At 45.0% G+C, this 27,640-nt stretch overlaps 1 protein-coding gene across 3 annotated transcripts in view; it reads left to right on the top strand.

Moving 5' to 3' along the window:
• LOC144689579 (filamin-A-interacting protein 1-like) overlaps positions 1 to 27,640 on the top strand; it is a 448,849-nt gene that overhangs the window by 259,906 nt on the left and 161,303 nt on the right. For all 3 annotated transcript variants that reach the window (XM_078556768.1, XM_078556769.1, XM_078556767.1), the window contains exons 5-6: positions 12,530 to 12,703; positions 23,494 to 23,672. In XM_078556768.1, coding sequence (XP_078412894.1) covers positions 12,530 to 12,703; positions 23,494 to 23,672 — 353 coding nt within the window. The remainder of the gene's footprint in view (positions 1 to 12,529; positions 12,704 to 23,493; positions 23,673 to 27,640) is intronic.

The following is a 27,640-nucleotide window of genomic DNA, read 5'->3' as shown; positions in this document are numbered from 1 at the left end:
CCACTAAACACTATGGAGTTAACTGGTTCTAGAAAGCGCACAGTGGATCAATGGGCATGGAAGTGCCATAGCTTGGTATAATAGGCATGAGGGGACATAGGGGATGGGTGGAAAGGCAGAGCTTGGCATAAGAGGCATGAGGGGACAGAGGAGTGAATGGGTGGATGTAACCTGGCATAGGAGGCATGAGGAGCACCTTTTGAACTTACTTTTTAAAAGGTGCCCTCACGCAGACGAGGTTTTGCGATTCCTCTGAGGGACCATGAACCACTACACTTTAAAAACCTGGCCCGAATCCATGAACATTGCAGGGGAGTAGGACATGCCTATGTCTGCAATGGAGCTGGCTAGGTCAGGAGTGCTTTTGTGGACTTTTGACAAGAAGCAGTTCGCACTCTTTAAAGGCACTCCTGAAAATTGCATGGCCCAGGAATGGGGTCAGGAATCCCAGAATCAGGTCAGGCCCACCATTTTCAAAGGGCACCCAAGTCAATCCGACTTGGTGAAAATCCAAGCCCCTCTCTCAGTAATGTCCTCCAACCTTACAACCCACCAAGACCTCTGCGATCCTCCAGTTGTGGCCTTTTATGCATCACCACCTTTCTCCCCACCACCATTGGGAGTGGTGCCGTCAGCTTGTCTTATTCCCCAATCTTAGAATCACCTCCCGAAACCTCTCTGCCTCTCTCCACTGCCACCTCCCACCACTGCTCCCCTACCCCCCACCCCCAACCTTTAAGATTACAGGTATCTTTAAAACCTACCTCTTTACCAAGTTCTTGGTCATCTGTCCGAATATCGCCTCATGCGGTTAGGTGTAAAATTTTATGCCTTACTGGCATCACTAGCAAGGTCAGCATTCATTGCCCATCCTTAAATGTCCTTAAGAAGGTGGTGGTGAGCCACCTTCTTGAATCACTTCAGTCCATGTTGTGAAGGTAGCCCCACAATGCTATTAGGTAGGGGGTTCTAAGGTTTTAAAATGACGATGATAAAGGAATGGCAATAAATTTCCAAGTCAGAATGATGTGTGATTTCTTGGTGGTGGAAGTCATGGATTTGGGTGCTGCTGTCAAAGGAGCCTTAACAAGTTGCTGCAGTGCATCTTATAGATGGTACACACTGCTGCCACTGGGCCTTGGTGCTGCAGGGAGTGAATGTTTAAGATGTTCAGGCTGCCAGTGTAGCTTATTTTTCCATAACTTCTTGTTTTCATCTTTCAAGAAGTGAATATAGTGGGAACTTCCCACTGGAAAAACTATTGGTTCCTGACTGAAATGGGGGATCTGGGGAGGGCCTGACATTCCCATAGTAAATGACAAAGATGTTGATGGCAAAATAATGTTCAACAGAAACAAAGAGAATAAAATGATTTGGAAATAAGTTTCTAAGTATGCCTGTTGTTTAAACTGATTCCTTCCTGATCCAGAGCATTGAGCAACCTTGGGCACACATTTTTATTTGGCTGTGAATCTGATTCAGTGCAAAAGAGGTGGAAGTGATATCACTTGAACAATTCCCTGTCACAATGCAAATTTTGTTTAGAAATGACAGGAAATGGAACAGGTAATTGTTTCTCCACCTCATTTGCATAGGTATACCCAAAAAAATGCACATGTCAATCGTCCGATGACTAGCAATGGCTGCGGGAAATTGGATGGATGCTAACATGGTGGTGATCTAGTCTCCACTCCATTTTCCATTGCTGAAAATCCAGCAGCTCCCAGCACAATATCTAGTCTGCACTATGATCTGTACGAAAGGAATGGGGCATTGTCAAAGGTGCCATCCTTAGGATGAGATGTTAAACCAAGGACTTGCCTGCCATCTCAGCTGGACATAAAGACCCGTGGCGCTATTTCAGAGAAGAGCACTGGTGTCCTACCCAATATTTATCCCTCAAATAACAGCAGTAAAAACTAAAGACCTTATCATTATCTCATTGCTGTTTGTGGGGCCTTGCTTTCCTCAAATTGGTTCCTGCAGTTCCTATATTACGGCAGTGACTACACTTCCAGAAGCACTTAATTGGCTATAATGCACTTTGTGACATGAAAGACTCTATTTGAATACAAGTTCTTTCTTATGCGCTATCTGGAGATTTATTGAATTCTTAGTAGAGCAGGCAGACCTTCGCCTTCAAGGGATGGCAATTTTAATTTAAGTTTTCGGACCAGAAAGAGCTATTTTCCTGCAAATTGCTATTTTTTTCTCCTCATTTACTAATCTGTGGCAAGGTTCCCTTTAAACATGGGGACTCCCTTAGATTTGAATAATCTACATTCAGGAGTGGTCTCCTACCTCCAAAGGCCAAAAATTATGGGTCAGAATTTGCTGACAAAATAAAGGCCAGTTTAATGGTCTTGCCATTTTCAATGTGTAAATTGTCCAACCACTTGTTGCAATGAAGTGATACCCAGTGAGTTGCAAACTGCCACAAGTTGTGGGACGATTTATGCTGCTTAGTCATTAGCCTCTTGAAAGTGGCAGCTTGCCCAAACTGCGCAGGAGTTTCAAATAATTACTGAATTTTCACATTAATTGCCAAGTAAATGCAATGCAAAAAGTCAGGGCTTGTATTTAACAGCCTGAGTATATTTTCATAGGAGCAGAAGTAGGACATTCAGCCCGTTGAGCCTACTCTGCCATTCAATTAGATCATGGCCGATCATCTATCTCAATGCCACTTTCCCATGCTATCTCCTTATCCCTTGATGTCATTAGTCGCCAGAAATCTATTAATTTCTGTTTGGAACTTGCTCAATGATTGAGCCTCTACAGCCCTCTCAGGTAGAGAATTCCAAAGTTTTACCACCTTCTGAGTGAAGAAATTCCTCCTCATCTCTATCTTAAATGGGCCTGCCTCTTATTCTGAGATTATGTGTCCCCGTTTTAGACTCACCAACCAGGGGAAACATTTTATCTACATCCACCGTGTAAGAACTTTGTAAGTTTCAATGAGGTAATCCCTCATTCCACGAAATTCTAGAGAATACATGCCCAGTTTCCTCAATCTCTCCTCATACGACAATCCTGCCATTCCGGGGATTAATCTGGTGAACTTTTGTTGCACTCCCTTTATGGCAAGTATACCCTTGCTTAGATAAGTGGACCAAAACTGTGCACAATACTCAAGGTGAGGTGTCACCAAGGGCCTATATAACTGCAGCAGGACACCTTTTCAATTAATAGATTTTTGTTCTTGCAATGCCACTCAACCTCTCTGGCACATAAAGGGAACAACAGAAACTGGAGTGTCACTTAAAATTTTTTTTATACTTCAGTGTCTCCTTTATCTCTCTCTTAATCAAATTTTACTTTTCCACTTTATTTCTTGTTATATATATGAATCGACTCTCATCCTAATTCATTCTCCGCTATTCCTGTTTATTTCTCAATCCTTAAATCTCATTGGTGAATGAGATACCACTGTTGGTCCACTAAGCTCTCAGAGGTGCTCTTACCTTCGCTGTGCCATTATCAGCTCACAATTGCAACAATTAAAATTTTTCTGAGCTGAAGAATGCCGGAAACATGTCTAACAAACTCTGCATGCTGTTGAGATATCACACTTCAGCAAACCCGGGCCCATTACCCTAATCCAGAAGATCCTGGTTTGGGCTGAGAGATGTGGCTTCACCTCATTTATTTTGCATCAACTCATAGGGCAGAATTTTGCCCTTGTCAGGCAGGCACGGTGGGCGGGCCCAGGAGCAGTCACGAGGTCAACCACCGCCCGTGATCGGGCCCTGACATGTATTTCACACTGGCTAGCCAATTAAAGGGCAGTCAACATGAATTGCGCGCTGCAGCGGTCAGCGCTGTTGGGGTGGGAGTGGGAGGAGGGCGAGTGCTGATGTTCATGCATGCGCGCAGGTGCGTGCAGTAAAAGCTCCCTGAGGCACAGAGCTGCCTCAGGGAGCTGAAGATTTTTAAAGTTACAAATAAAGAATTTTAAAATAGTGAAACCATGTCGCCTCATGTGACTCTGTCGCATGAGCAGGGACATGTAAAATATGAATGCAAAATGTTTTTTTAAAATCGCTGGATGAAATCTCATCCCGCCCGTGGATGAGGTTTGCCAAAAATGCAAAGGTCGCTTGGCCTTTTCACCTGCCCACCAACCAAACAGTTGGACGGGCAGTGACAAATTCAAGTCAATTAGTCCCTTAAGGGCCTTAATAGGCTACTTAACTGTCAACGGGCACGCTGCCGATTCTCGCGCGCGCCAGCCGACCGAAATATCATGCAAGTACACGATGATATTGGGACGCTCGCCCGACGTCATCACGCGTCATTTTACGCTCGTTCAAGTTGGGTGCGTGCCTGCCCGACAAGTGCAATATTCTGCCCATAGAGTTCTGTCAGTTCTCTGTCTGCTGGAGCGTGGGAAACATCAGATGCAGATGCGTAGGAGACATCTGATCAGTACTTGGCTACTCCCAGAACTTTTCTGAGCTGGGTTGGGTGGGTTTAAGGTTCGCTGGAGCGCAATTAAAAAAATCCGGTTTTTGGACACTCCCTATAGCTGGATTTGAGGTAATCTACCTGTATTTTTCTCATGCGCTGTAACGTTAAAGGATTATCACCATAACAACTTGTATTTATATAACTTTAACATGAGGAGCAGGCCAAGGTGCTTCACAAATGTAAGAAAATTGGCGTTGAGCCTAGGAGGAAGAGAATTAGGATGAAACATTCATATTGCAGTGGTAATGTTAGTTTACCAAGTGTAATATTAACTCCATGGGCAGGATTTTATGTCCCGTGGGCGGGTGCGCACCCAACCTGATCGGGCGTAAAATAGCACACGATGATGTTGGGCAAGACTCTCGGCATCATCGGGCACTTGTACGATATTTCGGTTGATGGGAGCGCACAATTGCCCGCCGACAATTAAGAGGCCTATTAAGGCCATTAAAGGTTCAATTAACTGCCATTTTTCACTGCCCGTCAACTTTACGGTTGGCTGGTGGGCGAATTGGCCAGGTGGCCTTTGGATTTTTTAGGAAACCTCATCCACGGACAGGATGAGGTTTCCGACATTAGTTTAAAAGAAAATGTTTTGACAAAATTTTTATTATGTTTATGTTCATGTGAGTGAGTGCTACATGGGGACATTTTTACCCGATTTTCAAAAGCTTTATTTTGGATTTTATAAGTCTTCAGCTCCCTGAGGCAGGTCCCTGCCTTCAGGGAGCTTTCAGTGCGCGCTCTCCCACGCATGTGCAGGCTTTTGCGCTCGCACTCCACCCATCCCCACCCACCCCGGCAGCACTGAGCTTCTCAGTGCACATTTCACGCTGGCTGGCTGTTAATTGGCCAGCCAGTGTGAAATCGCAGATGGAGGCCGATTGCGCGCGGTAGGCCGTTTCCCGGCTGCTCTTGGGTCCGCCCGCCGTGCTCGCCCAACAACCCGAAAATCCTGCCTCATATTACAAAATAACATCTAACCAAAATTTGAATTGAAATTCTCCTTTCCATGATCTCGCTTTCATTTTCCCATCTCTCTTATTTTAAATTCTCCATTTGTGCTATTTTAATTTTTGTGAACTGTTGTAGTGTGGCCTTGTCGCCTATTTGTAATAGAGTTGATCTGCAGACAACTTTCTAAGTGAAAACAATAGGTTTATTTACAATGCAGTCAGCAGCAACTACACGTGTGCTTTCAGCACCAACTCTATCTCTGCACTGACTGTGGAGGTAGCCCGCGCTGCTAACACATTGGTTTACACAGATCATGTGATCTTGCATCACAGGACCATGCTTAAAAGTGCAGCCCAACATTTAATAAAACCATAATTACTAAATTAACTTAATTTGCTTCTTTCTAACTATCCAACTTTATCCATACTTGCAATGCCTTTTATTCTTAATAAAATTTAGCATAAAACACTACTACGTTTTTAAAACACATTGAAATAAACAAACTATTTATTTAAAACAAATAACCTAATTTTTTAAACAACTATATATTTGTATGAACACATTGGGCAGAATTTTGCAGGCACATGATGGCGGGAGTGGCAGCGGGCAGCTAATTTAAATAATTAAGAGACCAATTAGGGGCGATTTATGGGGCCCGGCAGCATTTTGCCTATGGAAGAGTGACCTCCCCCCATCTGCACACGGAGGCCACAAGCTCAATGGTGGTGGCTTCTTTGTGGTAGGCTGGAAGGAGCTATCAGAGGTAGATGCTCCATTCCGAAAGAAGGGGCTGTTGGCAGCTTGGAGCCACACCACAGCCCAATTACTGCTGCCAGAAGGGTTTCCCTCCAATCAGAAATGCCAACCTGCTTGGCCCTTCTAAAAAATGTTATTATATTCACCACTCTGATGTCACCTCCATTTTGAGGTGCCGTCACGTCCCCTATCAGCCTCAGCAGCACCCACCTTTCACCTTGGGGGTGCCAAGGTTCTAGAACTACTGGCATCGGGAGCTGTTGGCTGTCCTTAATTGAACAGTGAGCTAGGAGGCAGCCAATTCAGAGGCTGTCTTCTGGAAAATAGCTCCCCCGATCTGGCTCTCAGCCAGTGCAGGCTTGGGATCCTCATTTGGCCCCGATGTTGGGGTTATGTAGCCCCTGGGAAAAGCCTGCTCATTATTTTTGGGAGAATTTGGTCTCTGAATCATCTCCTAATACTAGAATATGGGGCCTGGGATGTGCAATCATACTTCCGATAGAAAGTATACTGGATGGTAAAGGGTTTTATGTACATGCACATAACAATCACCAATAGCATGCATAGCAGGCAGATCATGATGTCAATTGGTGTGCAATGTTAATTGTACTTCAGCGTGCCATTTTCGAATGTCACACTGTATACTAAGCCCTGACTTAACCTCGCAGAACTGAACATATTAAATGGCATGTAGAACCCTCCACTAATGCAATTTAAAGGGGTCATCAACTATTCACAGCTTAGTTGCTGGAATTTTTTTCTGGCTGTTTGTGCAATTGTGCACATTTTGCTCAGCTTTTCCATACTTCCCTAAAATTTGAATACTCTGCCGGGTGTAGTCCAGCTGGTGCTGAGGTTTTTTTTTTATTGATTTAAAAGCTTGTGCTGAATCAAGTTGCTTCTGGACATGAATGGCCTGGGAGGCCTTCCTCTTGGAATGAGCATGACTGGGAGAATGAAGAGAACCCACACAAAGCAGGACAAACTACTCGAGGAAGAGGAAGGAGAGGAGGGTTCTCTGCAGGAGGCCATATTCGCCTGGGGTGTTAAAGAAGCAATTCTCTTACCCCAACTTCAGCGACAGCCAATGCTTCAGACCTCTTTGCTTCACTGAAGTGGTCATGACAGAAATCTATCAAGTTCTGCAGCCACAATTGCAGCCTCAAACAGGACAAGGACAGTATTGCTTGTGGCTGTCAATGGGTCTTGACTTTTATGTGACTGGCTTCTTCCAGGCTGCTGCTGGAGATATCAGCAACACGGGCTGTATACTGCTACACGAGGGTGATCAATGTGGCCCTCGTACCTAGAAGTATGTGCAGGTGAGGTGCTCATCTTTAGCTTGTTCCCACTTCTCATGGACAAGCAGGTGGAGTGAGAATGAGGGTTTGCAAATATTGCAAGCTTCCTCCATGCAGGGTACTATTAACTACATGCCCATTTCCTTGTGTGAACCTCTTGTGAACTTGGCTATTTTTGTGAACCAAAAGGAATTCCAGTCCCTCAATATGCGGCTGGTGTGCAACCACAGGCAGCATATCCTGTATCAATGACTCTTATCCTGGCAGAAGTCGTGATTCCTTCACCATGCAACAGACCTCTCCACCAGCTGTGTTTGATCCATCATAACAAGTCAAAGGCTGATTACTGGGTGACAAGTAATGGCTCATGACTCCATTAAGCAACCCATGCACAGCATGCATCCAAAGAGAGCCATGCTTCCCCAAACAATGTTTCAGCTACTTGGATTGCCCTGGAGAAATCCTGCGTTAATCAACTGGGTGGGTATCAAACTTTGTAGTAGAATGCTGCATGCTGTAACCTGTCATTGTGAGGGAAGAGCCCTGAGGTCACACTCTAGCTGCACATTGAGGAAGTGAAACCCCTTTCAGTTCAGAAAAATCTTTGGGCACTTTACCTGCTCAGCGTTAACTGCTTCACTCAAGTTATGAGGTCCACAGAACCCAGGAACTAAGGCCTTGGGCCTCACCATAATGTGGACGACACTGCAGTAGGAACCTGCACCAGATAGCGCTCCAATTGCCAGTTAAGTGATCAGGTTGGATCGTGGGTGTGGGAAAGAGGAAAGGGTGGGCCTCAGAGTCTGTGCTTACAGTTTGTTGGGGGAATTGGGAGCATTGTTGTGGGGCAGGGTGGTTGAGGAGCGGTGTGACATCAGGGGTGAGGGCCTGGGGGTTGGGAAAGAGAGATTGGAATTCTCAGGACCAGGAGAGGCAGTGATCATGATAAACATTTAAATTGTTTTCTTTACGTGATATTTAGTGTTGGCTTTCCTGGAGGCAACCCATACTGATGCTGGCTGCCTCTGGGCAAACCAAGGTTGCAGCAGTGACCAGAAGCAGGCCTTGGGGCCCTTATTTACATATGCAAATACTCCAATACCTGCTTCTGATGTATGTAAAGGACATCTCTTATTCAGCCTTTACCAAGGTGGCATCCGATGCACTTCCTGTCAGAATTGTGCACGAGAATCTCAGACTCAACGTTCCATCCTTAAGCAGCCACATGGCACCTAAAATACAGACACTACGTGGCTCAAATTATCCCCCAAATCATATTCATTTAAAACACAAAACCTACTTTCTTAAAACATTATACCTAATTTCTCAAAACACAATTTCTACCTCTTTAAAACATACTTTTTATTTTTCTCCATTGGTTCAATCCAGTAATGGAAGAAAATGGTAAATAAGAAATGAGGCTCTGATTAGTTAATAAACTGGTCCAAATGATACTCTCCTTGCCATTCATGAGTTAGAGCAGGCATGATTGTGATAATTGTACCAACTTTCTAACTTTACTGTGTACTAATAGTGATATGTCTGGGAGAGGTTCTATTGGGTATTTGGCAGCATCTACATTCCACAGGTTTGCCATAAGAGCTTTAACTTCAAGAGATTTCTAGTAAAGATGACATGGTGACAAAACTCCTTGTGTAGGATGTCAGGATATTGGTTTTTATTTCTGATTTTCCATAATAAGGTTCCTGGTTCCAAGGTTGCAGAAAGGGAGAGCAGCAAGTGGAGTTGAGGGGTTAGAAATTAGATCCCATGGCACCTATTTTAGCAGGCCAAATGTCGGGGACCAATATCCTTCACCCCAGGGTTGCCTGATACAGTCCAAACATTTCTCAGGTAGCTGCCTAAAACAGGTGTAAGATTCCTTAATTGTGTAAAAGTGGTTCGTAATGCCAAGTTTAGGCCCCCTCACAGAAATTGGGCAGCAATGAAGGGGTAAATATCAGCTTCCACAGTTGTCATGATGCCCTCCCCTCTCCACCACCTCCCCCCTACATTTCCCACTTCAGTTGCCCTCTCAAGATTTCCCTTTGGGTCTCTGCTGGTGATGCAAGCGTCCCGATATTCCCTGAAATACATGCACGATCTGCCTTTAAAGACACAACGGGAGGGGGCAGGTCACAAATCCCTCTTTTGTGATGCCCGATGCCCAAGTTCAGGCCAACCCCCTGGTTGGAACTTGCACTAGAACCTATGCTTGGCCTGAAAAGAGGCTCAGGCAAATTTACACCCCTACATGTTTCTTTACAGGGGTTAAATACAGCCACCCCTAGGTTGTCCATGTGCATCTCAATGGATCTATGAAGAACATGCTCCCTGCTGGGGATGGGGGCTAATATCTGGGAAAGGGGTGTGGGCATGTGTGGGGAGAAACATAAAAATCTAAAGAGGCAGAATGGAAAATGTGTTGGAATGTTTGGGCAATGGTGATCCCCATTTGCAACTCTGAGTTTAACAGATAAAAATGACAATTGACAGTGCCATTGTTGAACATGCTTCAATAGCAAATACTTATCTCCACCTTTTTAATGGAAGCCTAAATCCATTAATGACTCTGTTAAAATAACAGTGGGAAGGATTTCTTCTGAGCACCTTAAGTGTTCATAGGATAAAATCGCCGAGAATAATTTCCGCCTTTACATAACATGTATAATTTTGCCACAGTTAGGATTTCTGTGACATCCACGGACCTTGTTTCACTTCTTGTCACAGGTACCACTGACATTTTTTTTAAGCAAGGTAATTTCTCGTCAATTTGTTCCCAGATTTCACATGTATAGCTCAAATTCAAAAGTTGAATGGTTTGGTGAAAAATAAACCTATGAATGGCACATATTTCCTGATCTCACTCAATTGTTTATTTTTCAATACATCACAGCTCCCTTTCATTTACCCTTTATATAAACCATACAGAAAGGAGGATGGGAGGTACAGACACAGTGAACAAGGGATGCTGTGATACCAATTCAGATTTTTCAATAGGCGACCATTTCAGTCCATGTGAGGACATTTCCTTTTTCCAGTGATCTCATTTCTGTGTTGTATTTAGTTGACAGAAGGATTTCATACTGGGTAACCACATAGATTCCATGTGTGTTTAAACAGTCAAGGAAGGAGCTTCTTTGTCTGATCTGGTCTAAGTTATAAACGCACAACCATTGACATTGTGTAATTAATTTCCTAGAATAAAAAGTTATGCAGAACCACAGTTTTTATTATTTCATTTGCAAGACAGAAAGACAATGGGAGCATCAAATGAAGCAGAAAAAGAGTTAGAAATAACCATGCTATATGATAAACAATACAAGCCAATAACGGCCCTCACATTCTGTAACTCTGACATATCGGGCTGGATTTTCAATCGGGTTGCGGGCACACACTGAAAATTGCAATCTCGTATGGCCAGCGTTTCTGAGACGGAACTCAGTTTTCAAAGGGAGAATGGAAACTTGGAGCCAGCAAAATGCGCATCTCTAATGAACAGCTTGTTGAGCTTGTTGTGGAGCTCATTAACAGTCTTTGGAGCAGCAGTTTGAGAAGCCTGGGGAAAACAGGGGAGCCATGAGTGCTACTGAATGCATTGGACAACAGTTGTGAGAAACAGGAGTTGCCACTGCTGGTGCTGAGAGGCTTGCAATTGTAAGTAATGGACTGTTGGACTCATGAAGGGACATGAGGCTGCTGGCATCACTTTGGCGAGGAAGGCCTGGTAACTCAATGAGTGGCAGCTGACGGATTTAAGATGGGAGCAGGCTACTCTCACATTGAACAGAGTGAGGAGGAGCTCCAGCAGATGCAACTTCATTATCATGTAGACTAAGAGGTTTTCCTATGAGCGAAAACAAAACATCTCACAGCAGCAGAAATGCTTCAATGTAAGATAAAGGGTGGCTATTCATCCTCGAGACAGGTAGCGGGAGTTGGGGAAATTCTGGACTCAGCCCATGTGGCTCAGGAGAAAGTGCAAGGGTGGACAGGATTTTCACTCTGAGTTTGGATGGGGGTGCTTTGGGTGTAGGCTGCAGTTGAGCCACGCAACCTGGGAAAAAGTTTGGACGCAGCCACAGGGTGCAGAGGCGGGCTGTTTAAAAGGCCTACTTCAGTGCTGTGGGACTTTGTCGCAGTTCAAATAAAAACAGAAAGGTGCTTCCTATGGCCCCTCAAGCCACCATGCCAGGGTTTTTGCCCTGCTCACCCCCTATGGCCCCTCATGCCCACGCCCTAAGGCCCTTCATTGATTGTATGCCCCCAACCAATCCCTATGGCCCCTCATTTCCTCCAAGCCAAGGTATTCCTTCCAACCAACCCTTATAGCCCTTCATGTCCCTATGCCAAGGTTTGCCCCCCTATCAACCCTTATGGCCCCTCATGTCTGCCATAACAAGCTATGGCACTTCCATGTTCATTCACCCAATATACACTGTGAAGAAGCAATGAACCGTATAGTGATTATCTGTAACAAAAAAAAATGTTTTAACAGTCATTCATTGATAACTTTCCACTTTCTTAAAAAAAACTCCATTGTACTGAAGCCCAATAAAAATCTTAAACATCCAGACCGTTTAAAGTATCAATAACTGAAACTGCAAACACCAGAAACGTCTTTATCTTGTGTAAATAAACATTGTGCAATTGACAGCAGAGATCAGAGAGTCAGAGGTGTCAATTAAGCAATGTTTTCCGTAGGGCTCAGGTGTTTCAGTACTCTAATGGATGTCTGGGCTCTCAGCCAAGAGTCCATAATGAGGCCCACGACCTGAACCAGCCTGCACCCTTAAAAGACCCTGTTGAAAATTGGAAGCCTCAGTAATGAGGTTGGGAATCTGATAATCGGGTCCTGGCAGCCATTTTTAACCCCCCACAAAGTCTCCCAGACTTCATGTAAATCCGGCCCAAGATACTGTATTTTACTGAGCTTTACTGATCTCCGAATATGTTACATTATTTTTATTTGCTTGCCCTTATCCCTTGAAATAAAGCATTCACTTGTGAGATGAATTTAAACGGGTTCTGCTCAATCTCCACAGGCGCGAGAGGATGTTATTCACTTGCTGAAGTCGAACAAGATTAATCCGGAGTCTCTGGAGGCATACTATGGTCTGGCTGCTCCTGAAAAGATTCTGCAGACATTGTACAGGGATGCCAGTCAAGCCCAGGAAAAGAAGCCAGGGGAAGATGTTTATGAGAAGCCAATGGCAGAGGTATGGTTTCAGATTTGCATTTTGTAATACACTTTGCAGGAAACAATTGATTTGAAGCTTCACATCTGAGCATTTCTGCTGGGTAAGTTAGAGACACCAGGGTCAATTTTCATTGTTTTCGCCTGGGGTTAATGGGCATTAGTAGCCCCTTTTAATATAGGAATATTGAAAAGATCTGAATATCCATTTTAGGTCAGAACTGCCCTGTGCAGGCTCTGACCAGTTCCATGGGCAGCAGGATTTGGACCCAGCCAAAGGTCACTGTCAAACAGAATCCCTGTCAGATCTAAATGCTGCCGGAGTCTCAAAATCTACATTTAGAAACTTGCTCAGATGGGATACATAAGAACATAAGAACTAGGAGCAGGAGTAGGCAATTCAGCCCCTCGAGCTTGCCCCGCCATTCATTACGATCTTGGCTGATCTCATTTCGGTCTCAACTCCAATTTCCCGCCCTCGCCCCATAACCTTTCAACCCATTACTGATTAAAATCTGTCTATCCCCTCCTTAAATTTATTCAGCGTCCTGGCATCCACTGCACTCTGAGGTAGTGAATTCCACAGATTCACGGCCCTTTGAGAAAAGTAATTCCTCCTCATCTCTGATTTAAATCTACCACCCCTTAGCCTAAAACTATGGCCTCTCGTTCTAGAATGCCCCAGATGGGGAAACACCCGCTCCACGTCTATTTTGTCTATCCCCTGCATATAGACCCTGCATGTCGCTAGGCGCCGACTAGCCATGGCTCATTGTCGCTCATTGGTAGCGTGTGCGTGAGCCCCAGCAACCCCTGCTTCCTGAGGTTGCTGCTCCTGCCTTTGCGTGGCCAGGAGCTTCAGTCACTCTCTCCTCCGCCTTCTCCGCTCTCTGTAGGTCATCAGGCACACAGCTGGGTCACCAGGCTGCATGCTCCTGATGTGGTCCTCCTCCAGCATGAAAGAGAGAGAGGGAGAGATGTGGTTAGCATGGGTGTACTTAGCACCTTTCCTGGCCCTGTGCGACAGCCCCATAACCCTTCCTGGAGAGTGCTGGTTACCCCTCGGATGGTCACAGATGAGTGCGCTGTATGGCTGCCCTGTCAGCCTGTGCCATGGGGGAGACTGCTCCTAACTGGGATGTTGAGATTGTAAGGGGCTGTGAGCACCTCCAGCAGCGACTGCTACATGACCAGCCTTGGCGAGGAAATTGTACAACGTGCTCAGTCCAACTGCTCCATGGTCCAGTAAAGTGGTTGCGGACTCACAGTCTGTGCTGGGGAGTAAGGTCTGGAGCGCTTGGTGGCACCTTGGTACATCTGCATAGCTTGTGTGGGCAGACAGTCTAGGGGCCCAACCCCAATCATATCACTGTGGCCACTTCCCTCGCCTATCTTGCCCCCCACCTTGATTTCTTGTGCACGGAACCCCATGCCAGGGCAGCAGTTGCCACGCACCCCCCACACCCGACAAGCTGACTCTGAGGCTGGGCAGCAGTTGCTACCGGGCAACCACCTCCCAGTCAACAGCAGTCGCCTCAGAGGCAGGGCAGCACTTCACCCAGGCCCCCCAATGCCCCTGAAGCCTGCAAAGCAACAGGCAACCCTGGCGAGCTCTGCAGAACGATGCTGTTCACTCACCTCCAGTTCCTCCAACGTGAAGGCTGCCAAGTGCATGTCGCCTGTGTGCTGTTATGAAACACGTCAACGTGCTTTCCCGCCGATGTGGACGGATGATCTGCGGGGTGCAAGACCCTGGCAGGATGGCCTTTTAATGAAATGCTGATATATTACAATGAGCTCCCCGATGACCACTGGCGGGAAACGCAGCCTGCCAGTATGATCACAGCCTGCCTTCTCATCATCGTGAAACCGATTGCGACATATCGTCTGCGCATGCCACCTATCATGCCTGCTGCCAGAAGCCACGGAAAATTCCGCCCAAAAGTTCATGGCATAGGGGGTAACATATTGACATGGATAGAAGTTTGGCTAACTAATGGGAAACAGAGGGTAACCATAAAAGGGTCTTTTTCTGATTGGCAGGATGTAACGAGTGGTGTGCCACAGAGATCAGTGCTGGGCCTCAACTTTTTACTTTATAAATATATGACTTCGATGAAGGGGCTGAAGGTATGGTTACTAAACTTGATGATGACACAAAGATAGTTAGGAAAGTAAGTTGTGAAGAGGACATAAGGAGGCTACAAGCGGTCATAGGTTAAGTGATTGGGCAAAGATGTGGCAAATGAAGTATAATGTGGGAAAATGTGAAATTGCCTATTTTGGCAGGAAGAATAAAAAAGAAGCATATTATCTAAATGATGAGAGGTTGCAGAGCTCTGAGATTCAGACGGATCTGGGTACCATGCATGAATCACAAAAGGCTAGTATGCAGGTACAGCGGGTAATTAGGAAAGCTAATAGAATGCTTTTGTCTGTTGTGAGGGAAATTGAATACAAAAGAAGAGAGCTGAAGCTTCAATTGTACAGGTCACTGGTGAGACCACATCTGGAGTACTGTATACAGTATTGATCTCCTTATTTAAGGAAGGATGTAAATGCATTAGAAGCAGTTCAGAGAATTGGCAGGTTGTCTTATGAGAAAAGGTTGGACAGGCTAGGCTTGTATCCAATGGAATTTAAAAGAGTAAGTGGTGACTTGATTGAAACATATAAGATCCTGAGGAGTCTTGGATTGGGGGAGAGTGGATTTTAGTAAAATAAGGCAGGATCTGGCCAAAGTAGACTGGGAACAGCTACTTGTGGGGAAATCTACAGAGGAGCAGCGGGGGGTGTTCAAAAAGGAAATGGGGATGGTACAGGCTCAACATGTTTCCTCTAGGGTGATAGGAAGGAGTAACAAGCCCAGAGAACCATGGATGACCAGAGATATTCAGGATACGATGAGAAGGAAAAGAGAGGCTTTTAGCAGGTACAGGGGAAGCAAATCAGCGGAGGCATTAGTGGAGTACAGAAAGTGCAGGGTGGAACTTAAGAAAGCAATTAGGAGAGCAAAGAGGGGATATGAGAAAGCTCTGGCTGGTAAAAGTAGGGAAAATCCCAAGATATTCTATAAGTATATCAAAGGGAAGAGGATAACCAGGGAAAGAGTAGGGCCATAAGGGACCAAGGGGGCAATCTATGGGTCAAGCCAGAGGACATCGCTAGAGTGTTGAACGAATACTTCACATCCATCTTCACCCAAGAGAATGAGGATAAAGGTATCGAACTTGGGGAGAGAGAATGCGAGGTTCTTGAGCAAATTGAAATACGGAGTGACAAGGTATTGGAGGTGTTGGCAGGCTTAAAAGTGGACAACTCTCCAAGTCCAGATGATTTGTGTCCCAGACTGCTGAAGGAGGCAAGGGAAGAGATCGCAGGGTCTCTGACCCAAATTTTTAATTCCTCTCTGGCCACGGGGGGGATGCCAGAGGACTGGAGAACAGCTAATGTGGTTCTGCTATTTAAGAAGGGTTGTAGAGATAAGCCAGGGAACTACAGGCCAGTGAGTCTCACGTCAGTGGTAGGAAACTATTGGAGAAAATTCTGAAGGAGAGAATCTATCTCCACTTGGAGAGGCAAGGTTTAATCAGGAATAGTCAGCATGGCTTTGTCAGAGGGAGGTCATGCCTAACAAATTTGATTGAATTTTTTGAGGAGGTGACCAGGTGTGTAGATGAGGGTAGTGCAGTTAATGTAGTTTATATGGATTTCAGCAAAGCCTTTGACATGGTCCCACGTGGGAGACTTATAAAGAAGGAAAATGCACATGGGATACAGGGTAACTTGATAAGGTGGATTCAAAATTGGCTTAGCTGTAGGAGACAGAGGGTGATGACAGAAGGATGCTTTAGTGACTGGAAGCCAGTGTCCAGTGGCGTACCACAGGGATCTGTGCTGGGTCCCCTATTATTCGTCATTTATATAAACGACATAGATGACTATGTGGGGGGTAGGATTGGTAAATTTGCGGATGACACAAAGATTGGCCGGGTGGTTAACAGTGAGGTTGAGTGTCTTGGGCTACAGGAAGATATAGACGGGCTGGTCAAATGGGCAGATAAGTGGCAGATGGAATTTAACCCTGCAAAGTGTGAGGTGATACACTTTGGAAGGAGTAATTTGACAAGGAAGTATTCAATGAATGGCATGACACGAGGAAGTTCTGAGGAACAAAGGGACCTTGGCGTGTGTGTCCATAGATCCCTGAAGGCGGAGAGGCATGTTAGTGGGGTGATGAAAAAGGCATATTGGACACTTGCCTTTATCACTCGAGGCATAGATTACAAAAGTAGGGAGGTCATGTTGGAGTTGTATAGAACCTTGGTGAGGCCACAGCTGGAGTACTATGTGCAGTTCTGGTTGCCACATTATAGGAAGGATGTGATTGCACTGGAGGAATTCACCAGGATGTTGCCTGGGATGAAACATTTAAGTTATGAAGAGAGGTTGGATAGACATGGGTTGTTTTCGTTGGAGCAGAGAAGACTGAGGGGCGACCTGATCGAGGTGTACAAGATTATGAGGGGCATGGACAGGGTGGATAGGGAGCAGCTGTCCCCCTTAGTTGAAGGGTCAGTCATGAGGGGACACAAGTTCAAGGTGAGGGGCAGGAGGTTTAGGGGGGATATGAGGAAAATCCTTTTTACCCAGAGGGTGGTGATGGTCTGGAATGCCTGGGAGGGTGGTGGTGGCGGGTTGTCTCACATCCTTTAAAAAGTACCTGGATGAGCACTTGGCACATCATAACATTCAAGGCTATGGGCCAAGTGCTGGTAAATGGGATTAGGTAGGTAGGTCAGGTGTTTCTCACGCGTCGCTGCAGACTCCGATGTGCCAAAGGGCCTCTTCTGCACTGTGTGACTCTGTGATTCTGTGACAGGATGGATGTGGAGAGGATGTTTCCTCTTGTGGGAGAATCTAGATCTTGGGGTCACTGTTTAAAAATAAAGGGGTCACCCATTTAAGACAGAGATGAGAAGAAGATCTTTCTCTCACAGGGCAGTGAGTCTTTGGAACTTCCTTCCTCAAAAGGCAGCACAAGCAGTCTTTGAATATTTTTAAGCCAGAGGTAGATAGATTCTTGATAAACAAGGTAGTAAAAGGTTATCGGGGTAGGTGGGAGGTTACAGTTAGTTCAGCCATGATCTTATTAAGCAGAGCGGGTGGCCTGCTCCTGCTCCTAATTTGTATGTTCACAGCATGCAGGTACAGCAAGTAACTTGGAAGGCAAATGGAATGTTGGCCTCATAAGACCGTAAGATCATAAGACATAGGAGCAGAAATTAGTCCATTCGGCCCATTGAGTCTGCCCCGCCATTCAATCGTGGCTGATAAGTTTCTCAACCCCATTCTCCCGCCTTCTCCCCTTAACCTTTGATCCCCTTAACAATCAAGAACCTATCTATCTCGGTCTTCAATACAATTATTATTAAATTAATTTAAAAATTAAATAAATAAATTCATCTTGCAACAGGGACGGAGTATGAAAGTGGAGAAGTCTTGTTACAAATGCATGGAGCATTGGTGAGACCACGGCATGAGTACTGTGCACAGTTTTGGTTTCCTTACTTCAGGAGTGATCTATATTCATTGGAGTTTAGAAAAATGAGAGATGATCTTATTGAAAACATAAGATTCTTAGGGACCTTGACCTTGACAATGCTGAGAGGATGTTTTCTCTTGTGGTGGAGTCTAGAGCTAGGAGGCACAGTTTAAAAATAAGGGGTTTTCCATTTAAGTTGGAGATGAGGAGGAATTTCTTCTCCCAGAGGGTCATTAATCTTTGGAATTCTCTTCCCCAGAGAACAGTGGAGGTGGTGTCATTGAATATATTAAAGGCTGAGTTAGATAGATTTTGACCTACAAGGGAGTCGAGGGTCATGGTGGCAGGCAGGAAAGTGGAGTTAAGGCCACAATCAGATCAGTCAATCAGCCAGTATGAATTACTAAATGGTGAAGCAGGCTTGAGGGACTGAATAGCCTCCTCCTGCTCCTATTTCTTATGAGCTTATGTATGTGTGCAGCTCCAACAACACACAAGAAACTTGACAACATTCAGGAAAAAGCAGCCCACTTGAACGGCGCCCTATCCACCACAATAAACATTCACTCCCTTCACCACCAGTGCACAGTGACAACCGTGTGTACCATCTGCAAAATACACAGCAGTAACTCACCAAGGCTCCTTCAACAGAACCTTCCAAATCCGTGACCTCTATCATTGAGAAGCACAATGGGTAGCAGATGCATGGAAATCTCAGAATCTGTAAGTTCCCCTACAAGTCAATCACCATCCTGACTTGGACTATATTGCTGCTCCTTCAATATCGCTGGGTCAAAACCCTGAAAGAAGGAGTGATCTAATAGAAGTCTTTAAAGTTATGAAATATTTTGACATATTGGATGCAGGGGGAATGTTTCCTGGTGTGGGGAAGCTCGTAAGTAAAGGTCATCAATATAAGGTAGTCACCAAGAAAACCAATAGGGAATTCAGAAGAAACCTCTTTTACTCAAAGAATGGTGAGCTTTTGAACTCACTACCACAGGGAGTATTTGAAGTGAATAGTATAGATGTATTTAAGACAAAGTTAGATAAGCATTTTGAGGAAGAAGGGAATAGATGGCTAAGATGGTAGATTTAGATAAAGGAAGACAGGATGTGGTTTGAGTGGATCATAAACACAGGTATGGACTGATTGGGCTGAATAGCCTGTTACTGTACCATACATCCTATGTAAACTCCCTCGGTAACAGCACTGTGGGTGTACCTACACTATGTGGACCACAGCGGTTCAATAAGACGGCTCCCCTCCAGCTTCTCAAGGACAATTAGGGATTGGCAATAAATGCTGGCCTAGCCAGAAACACATCCCAAGAATGAATAAAAAGATTATCACACAAATTGAAGCCGTTTAGTAATATTGCCTGTATCAGTAGCAGGATCTTCAATCGTATCAATCATTGGGAAAAAGGCACAGTAGTTATTTGATTTGCAGCTACAGCTGTTCAGTTGTTATCATCAGATTGCTGTTGAACTGGTTTTTGGTCAGTTGAAGATGGCAGGGAAATATCTGTGTATAGCCTTTCAAAGAGTGCACAAAGGAGTGGTGCTAAAAGCAGGTGGATGAATCTTCAGCTGCTGTGTGTCAGGTAGATATTGTAGGTTGTGGTGTACATTTGGAAGGCTGAGTCGGATGTTGTTTCCACCCGGTCTGCAAATTGTCAACAGGGCCAACTCATCTTTGATGCCCAACAAATCAAAGGACAATATTTTTCAGCAGATTCAGCTGCACCAGTTTTTCAGGACAGTCAGCAGCTCCTAAATATGCATCCTTAGGTTGTGAAGAGTTAGCAGTGCCACAAAGTTGCAATAGTTGGAATCAGTGCTATGAACAGTTTGTATAAACAGATAAGCACATTGACCAAAACTCACCCACATGCATGCATGTGTAAAGATCACCCTGCCTTCTTTTGATGGTAACGTCTAGCAGAACCCTACTTATAATTTTCTATTCTGCTTATTAAGATAGGGACAGTGGCTAGGACTGGTTACAACTTGTGTCTTCTCTGAGAGATATTGGTTGAAAACACAATGGTAGGACTCTTGCTTGAATCAGGAGGTCATGAATTCATGCCCCACTCCAGAAATTTGAGTACATAATCCAGGCTGACAATCCTATGCATTACTGACAGAGGTGTCATCTTTCAGATGATACTTTTAACCATGACCCGGACTGCCATCTCAATTAGACATAAATTCCCAGGTAAACGTCAAAGATTCCATGACATTTTTGGAAGAGGAGCAGAGAAGTTCTCCCCTGTCCTACCCAATATTTATGTCTCAACTAACATCAGTACAAAGCAGATTATCTAGTGATTGTTATATTGCAGTTTGTGGAACCTTGATGTGTACAAATTGACTTGCCGCATCACCCACAATAAACAGTGACTACACTACAAGATATTTTAATTGGATGTAAAACACATTAGGATGTCCTGAGATCATGAAAGGCAATATATGTATGCCAGTTCTCTCTTTCTTGCAACCGTGCATATACAGCATTTGGGTATTGCTGAAAAGAGATATGCTATCAAAGCTTTATGTCTATCAGGATAGCTCACAAGAAAGCACCAACATCAATGGGGGAACAACAATTTATACTGCATGAGAAGAGAGTGCTGATTGGTTGGAAAGTGGACTCTGATTGGTGGAGGCATTGCTATGGAGAGTGCAGCATGGAATAGTTAACTGCCCAGCTTTGTTCAAATTCAAACCGGGCAGGTTGACTCTGATTGGACAAGGTATTGCTCTGGGGAAAGAACCAGGGAATGACTTGTTTCCTTAGCTTTTGTTTAGTTGAAAAAGTGTGAGGACATGTTCCTTCTGTCTGCAAAGGACAGGGTCCTGTGTGTGAATATATATGGCTTCTAGCATGTGTTAGGGAGTCACACTGTGAGCCCGATTGACAATGTTAAATTGGTTTTCAGTGTACAGCTTTCCAAAAAGGCCAATAAATGAGGCAAAAGTTCCAGACTCAATGTTCAGTTGTGTTCAGTGACTTGTGCAATGTGGGGAGGAGCATTACAGGTTCTATCTGTGGCATGGTGCAGACCTGTTTTTAACTAATTGCATCAGCTACTCTTTATACATCAACAGAAAGTAAAATTGGGAGAGATGTCTAACACCCATTTTATTTCACACTACCACCCAAAAGTCGAAAGTACCCTCAATAACTCATCGTGGTCCATGCTTGTTTATGATTGTGTTTTTTTCTGAGCTTTGATGCCATGTAGGACCGTGGCACACAAAACATGGCCTGAGAGCCATTTTCAACATTTCATCCCTCAGCACTTTGCTTCTCTGTGTACATCTCCCAGAGGTGGGATTCACTTGTTTTTTCTCCTCCTGCAAAATACTGACTGCATACAATAAGTATGGGCAGAACTGTTCCAGATGTGGGAGGCCCCATTAACAGAGAATTACTTAACAGAACCATAACCTAGAGTTGATAATTGGTGTTGTTAGCAAACAGCATATGTGCTCCATTACCTCTGGAGACCCCCAAGGCCCAAGCCCCTCCCAAGAGGTTTGTTCAGTTGTGTTCAGTGACTTGTGCAATGTGGGGAGGAGCATTACAGGTTCTATCTGTGGCATGGTCCGGACCTGTTTTTAACTAATTGCATCAGCTACTCTTTATACATCAACAGAAAGTAAAATTGGTAGAGATGTCTAACACCCATTTTATTTCACACTACCACCCAAAAGTCGAAAGTCCAAACCCCTCACAAACCCCTCCCAAGCCTCCTCTTATTTCTTATCTACATGCTATTCCTTGGTGACATCATCCAAAAGTGTAATGTTAGGTTCCTCATGTACACTGATGAAACTCAGCTCTATCTCACCACCATTTCTCTTGACCTTTCTACTCTCTCTGATCTGTCACACTACTTGTCCAACATGAGTAGAAATATTCTCCAATAAACATTGGAAAGATGAAGCAACTATCTCTTTCTTTGGTTCAGCAACTGATGTCTGATTGGACTCCCATGATGTGTAAACACATTAAAGAAGCTATTTAAATGCAAATTGTTGTATAAATGCAATTGTACATGTGGAGCACAGAACCTGTCTTTTTTTTCTCTCTGTTATTGTAGCGGAGGCGTTAATCCATTTAAAATAAACAGCCTAACATCATACAAACTCATTCAATGTTTATAAGCCTAAAGTAGCAACAGTTAGTTCTAGGCTTTTAACCACTTTGCCTCCTGGTGAGCACAGTGCCCTGCTTGAACTCAGGACCTCAGGGTGGGGTGAGGTGGAAATCACAGGAGATACAGGTTCCTTTATTAAGTGCTGTAGTATATTGCAGTGTTACTAAGTGTGACCATTGAGCTAGATACTGCCTCGTGATGTGGTCTTCAATACAAAGTTGGTGAATACCATAGATTTATGGTATTACTGAGCTTGTTAGTCCATTGTTCTCAGAATATTCCTAATTACTTACTCTGTTTGGAATGGGGCTGTTGTGTGGAACCGCACCAGGGCCTAAAAATAACAGAGAAACAGATGCAATAAGCGAATCATTCAGTCCACAATTCAGATAAAATGGAAAGCACAACGAAAGACAAGTTTTTTTTTAAATTTCCTCACATTACAGCAAGGTTTTAACTTTAAGGTGTCGTAGCAGTACTGTTCAGTGAAATGTAAAAATCTCACCTACCTGTTACATTTTAGCAAATCAGTTTCTGTTTCACCTCCATGGTAATGGGTAAATGTACCGCCTGATGTGGTAGTGAGCCACAGAGCTTAGAAAGATCTCTGTTGAGCTGCCTGCCCTGTGCTAATGTGGCTGATCTCATCAGGGGTCAGCACTGGTCCCAGCACTTTTGGAAGAAGAAAGAAAATCAGCTGGGGTTTTCATTCCTGGGCAATTTCCAGAGGGCCTTTGTTAGAAAATTTGCATGTGTGTATGTTGCTGGAGGAGAGGATCAGGTTTAGCTGTAATGCCTGCTACAGTTGGATGGATGACAACTAGTTAAGTTCAGGGATAAAGAAATGTCACTTGGTGAGTTACTGGATGCCCCCTAGAACCCATGAATCTTTATCCACTGGGGAAAGGGGAGAAGTATTAGGGGCGGCCGGGTGGGGGGGTGGGGGGGTGGCGGTGTTTGGAATTAGCCACTGGAATTTGCAAATATCTTTCTGTGAGTTAATTGGAAACCAAAATTAAAGGCGAAATCCAATCATAGGTAATCTAATAGGCGAGGGGAGTCCAGCCTGATTGTAATAATTCTTCTCTGTGACTGCAGTTGGATTTGCTGGTGGAGAAGCACAGAGAGACATATCGGCGTATGTTGGAGCAATTACTTCTGGCTGAAAAGTGTCACAGGCGTACTGTGTATGAATTGGAAAATGAAAAACACAAGCACACAGATTACATGAACAAGAGTGATGACTTCACCAACCTCCTTGAGCAGGATCGAGAGAGGTAAGGATAAAGGGGACTTGGTGTCACCATTATGTCTCATTACAGTCACTTATTACTTCAGGTAATTCACTTGCCGTACCTCAGTAAGACAAGTGGAATAGCTAACTTAGCAACAAACTGTTGATGACATGAACTAACAAATCCCAGAAAAGCATTACATTTCTGTAACACAGCAAAGATTTTCAGATATGTATTGACAGGAAAGAAAAGGTCTCTTCACCTCTGAACTCCGTGATTTTACAGAGGTCCACTTTGGGTTTATACTTCATATTTAACTCATAAGTTTGTATGGTGTGAGCATGACACTTTGCTCTGTAGAAATTTAAAATATGCCACAGATGTACTGAAAACCTGAATATAGAAATGTTGACATCATTATAATCCTTGAAAGACAATTGATTTAACAGACTAAATAGCACATGCTGGGAAATAGTTAAACCTGTTTCTCCAAGCTTATATCAAGCCACGGCTGTTTCCCAGTAGATACTGAGTGTTACCTGGTCTTAGCACACTGTCCCTTCAAAGCTGGAACCACATCTGAATGCAGTGCAGGCTGCTGGAATGGAAGTGTCCCTTATCTACTGGCTGCAAAGATTTTAGGTGAAATGAATGTGGAAGGTCTCAATATTCATAACAGTAAATTGCCACTAATTTGACACATATTGACTGTATTAAAAGAAACCTAAATGCATTCTTGGTTTGTGAAGCTGAAAATATCCTTTAGAGATTAGATGTAAGGCACACAAACAACCTCATTTATCTGGTGACTGGATCACATTTGTTTCAAACTAATGTGGAGGCTCACAGGTTTTGGTCTGTATACTTGGCTTATGTGGATGGAAAATACAGTAGGTCATGTATGTTGTGATTTGGATGAGGGGACACCGTTGTGGATTTATTTGCAGAAATATGTGGTCTATGTAGGTGTGTGTATATATGGCTGGTATATTTGTGGCGTATATGATGATCAGTATGTGTACATCATAGAGGGGGTCAGTTTACATGTGGTGTACATGTGTAGTGTATATAATGTGCAGAAAGAATTCTGTGTGCACCTAACTAAAATGGTGAAAGTCATCATCAGCCAAATGAAAGCAAATTTTATCCAACTATGAAACAAACTGAATATGGAACAATAACATAACCTGGACAGAGTAATGATGGAGCTGAATTGTGCATATCAACAAGGACGGAGCTTTCTGTTACAGTACTATAACAGCAGCAATAGTGGCAGGATTCCTCAACATTGAGAAAATTCAGCCCCATGTTTATCAACAAGAATACCACTGCCAATTGTGGAGAGGTTCTCACACTCTCACTAGATTGAGTCACTAGAGCTCAATAAAACGACTTGGGGTGGAATCGTCCCAGATTTGCACGAAGTGTGGTAGCGGGCGGGTAAAATGTTTTACCCACCGGCCACAATGATGGCTTTTCACACTGTATTGTCCCAAACCCGCCTCATTAATTATGCATTCCCGGGAAACACGCCGATTCCATGGCTGGTGGGCTCTCATTCACCTGTCATGCCATCATCTTGCCGCTTTAGCATGCCGGGCACCATATTTACAGTCCAGCCGAGCACACACCTCTCAGTGCTTCCAGCCCACGACTGCTGCAAAGAATATATGGCCCTGAAAGGCAAAAAGACTGCAGCCCCCAGGTTCAATGATGCATCCCTCGAGTGCCTTCTGGACACAGTGGAGGCTCGCCATGATGTCTTCTACCCGCCCCCTTCTGGCCGCAGGATGGGCAGCAACTAACTAATCCGGCTTGGGAGGCGGTGGCAATGGTGGTCAGCGCCGATGTCGTGCAAAAGAGGACAGTCACCCAGTGTCAATACAGGATGAATGGTCTCATCCATTCCGCCAGGGTAATTCACTCTTCTCATCACTCTCAACTCACACACTCACAAACCCATCACACATCCACAGAGATCTCACACACATCCTTGTCCTCATCCTGTCCATGGCTCCACTCACCAAACAAACATCCCACACGTGTCCTGCTCACACTATCTCCATCTGTTTTCATGCAGGAGAAGTCTGCTCACATAAACAGGAAGAGGTCCCAGACCGGGGGGTGAAGTGGCCCACATTAGGGCCCTCACTCACTTTGAGGAGTGTGCCATCACCTGACTGGTGAGGACATGGCTCGTGCCTCCGGTGATGGTGAGGTCGGCGGCGAACACCATCATGAGGATCTTGCACCACATCATCCCTCTCTCAATGCAAATGTGAGTGCTCTTTCGCCTGCTTTTGACTCTGCTGCCATGCACTAATTATCTCTACTTTTGTTCACAGGGAGCTCTGCCAAGCGACTGACACCCTCAGCCAGCCAGTCCCTCAGCTCCATCCATATCCTCACCTCCAGCCAAGAGGACACCTCCTCTATTGAAGAGCTGGAAATAAGCAGCCTGGAAGCGCTTACCCACCTTGCACCAGTGCAGAGACACACAGGAAGGAAGGAAGGGAATGTGCACGTTCACCTGGACATCCCCAAAGGAAAGGGTTGTGGTTGGTAGGTGACGGAGGGGAGGTGGAAGGTGACGCCGGTGGGTCAACAGTGATGGGAGGAAAGGAAATGGGTGATTGGGTGAGGAGAAAAGACGGGGGAACACACGAAAAACCGAATCTAGACCATGCTGTCCAAATTGAAAGTGAAACAACAGTTGTGGTGTGCGAGATCAGGTGCTGCATGGGAGTGTGATCATTGGGTGAGCAGAGAGGCAGGTCAGCTCAGACGGACAACTAAAAGTGAACCCCAGCAGGCAGCACTGAAAATGCTCAGGACATTGAGCATTCAGGATACGTGTAGGATCCACGGACCTGGGAGAGAGCTTGCACGAGGCTCAAAAGGCCCTGCCACACACACACTTCTCCCTCCAGAATCACTCATTGACCAGCAACTCACTGCGATGAAAGAGGACGAAGCTGAGGGGCTCACATGCAAAGGGGACTCTGAGGGAGAGGACAACCTTTGAGATTGATGAGTAGATGATCCAGGGGTGTCCAGCTGCCGCTCTTTCTCCTTTCGGGTGCCCGGTGGCCCCGGCCTGACTCCTTGAGGGGACAGAGCACCTGGAGGGACTTTGAGGTGCCCCGTTTCCCTCTCACGTTGCCACTGCAGGAACTCACCCATGGCTCCCGCGATGGAGTACAGGTCTGCACACATCTCCGCATTCTTTTAGGTCACTTTTAGTTGTTCATCTGAGCTGACATGCATCTCCACCTACCCAATGATCTCACTCCCATGCAGCACCTGATCTCACTCACCACGGCTGTTGTTTCAATTTCAATTTGGACAGCATGGTCTAGATTCAGTTTTTCGTGTGCTCCCCATTTACTTTCCCCACATCACTGTTGACCCCCCGGCATCACCTACCAGCCACAACCCTTTTCCCCGGGGATGTCTAGGTGAATGTGCACATTCCCTTCTTTCCCAAAGACCCCACCCCCATCCACATTCACCTCCCCGACCCTAGGGTCTGTGTCTGCTTCTGAGTCCCCACCAACCACCCTCAACGTCCCTCCTACCGCTACCGTCGAACCCTCACCCTACCCTCGATCATTTTCACCATTCCCTCATACCACCCTCAGTTCACTCCCCAGGAAGCAGTCATGGACCCATCAGACCCCCTCCCTAGCATGTTTGTTTTTATTTGTTCATGGGATGTGGACAGGTCAGCATTTATTGCCCATCCCTAACTGCCCTTGTTCAGAGGGCATTTTAAGGGTCACCCACATTGCTGTCTGTCTGGAGTCACATGTAGGCCAGACCAGACAGCAGATTTCCTTTCCTAAAGGGCATTAGTGAACCAGATGGGTTTTTACAACAATTGACAATAGCTTCATGGTCATCATCAGGCTTTTAATCCCAGATTTTTATTGAATTCAAATTTCACCATCTGCCGAGGTGGGATTTGAACCCGGGTACCCAGAGAATTACCAGTCCAGTGACAATACCAC

Source organism: Cetorhinus maximus, chromosome 14 (genome assembly GCF_964194155.1).
Source record: "Cetorhinus maximus chromosome 14, sCetMax3.hap1.1, whole genome shotgun sequence".
NCBI lineage: Eukaryota > Metazoa > Chordata > Chondrichthyes > Lamniformes > Cetorhinidae > Cetorhinus > Cetorhinus maximus.
Note: the sequence above shows the minus strand (reverse complement) of the source record. Positions and strands in the feature narration are given on the sequence as shown.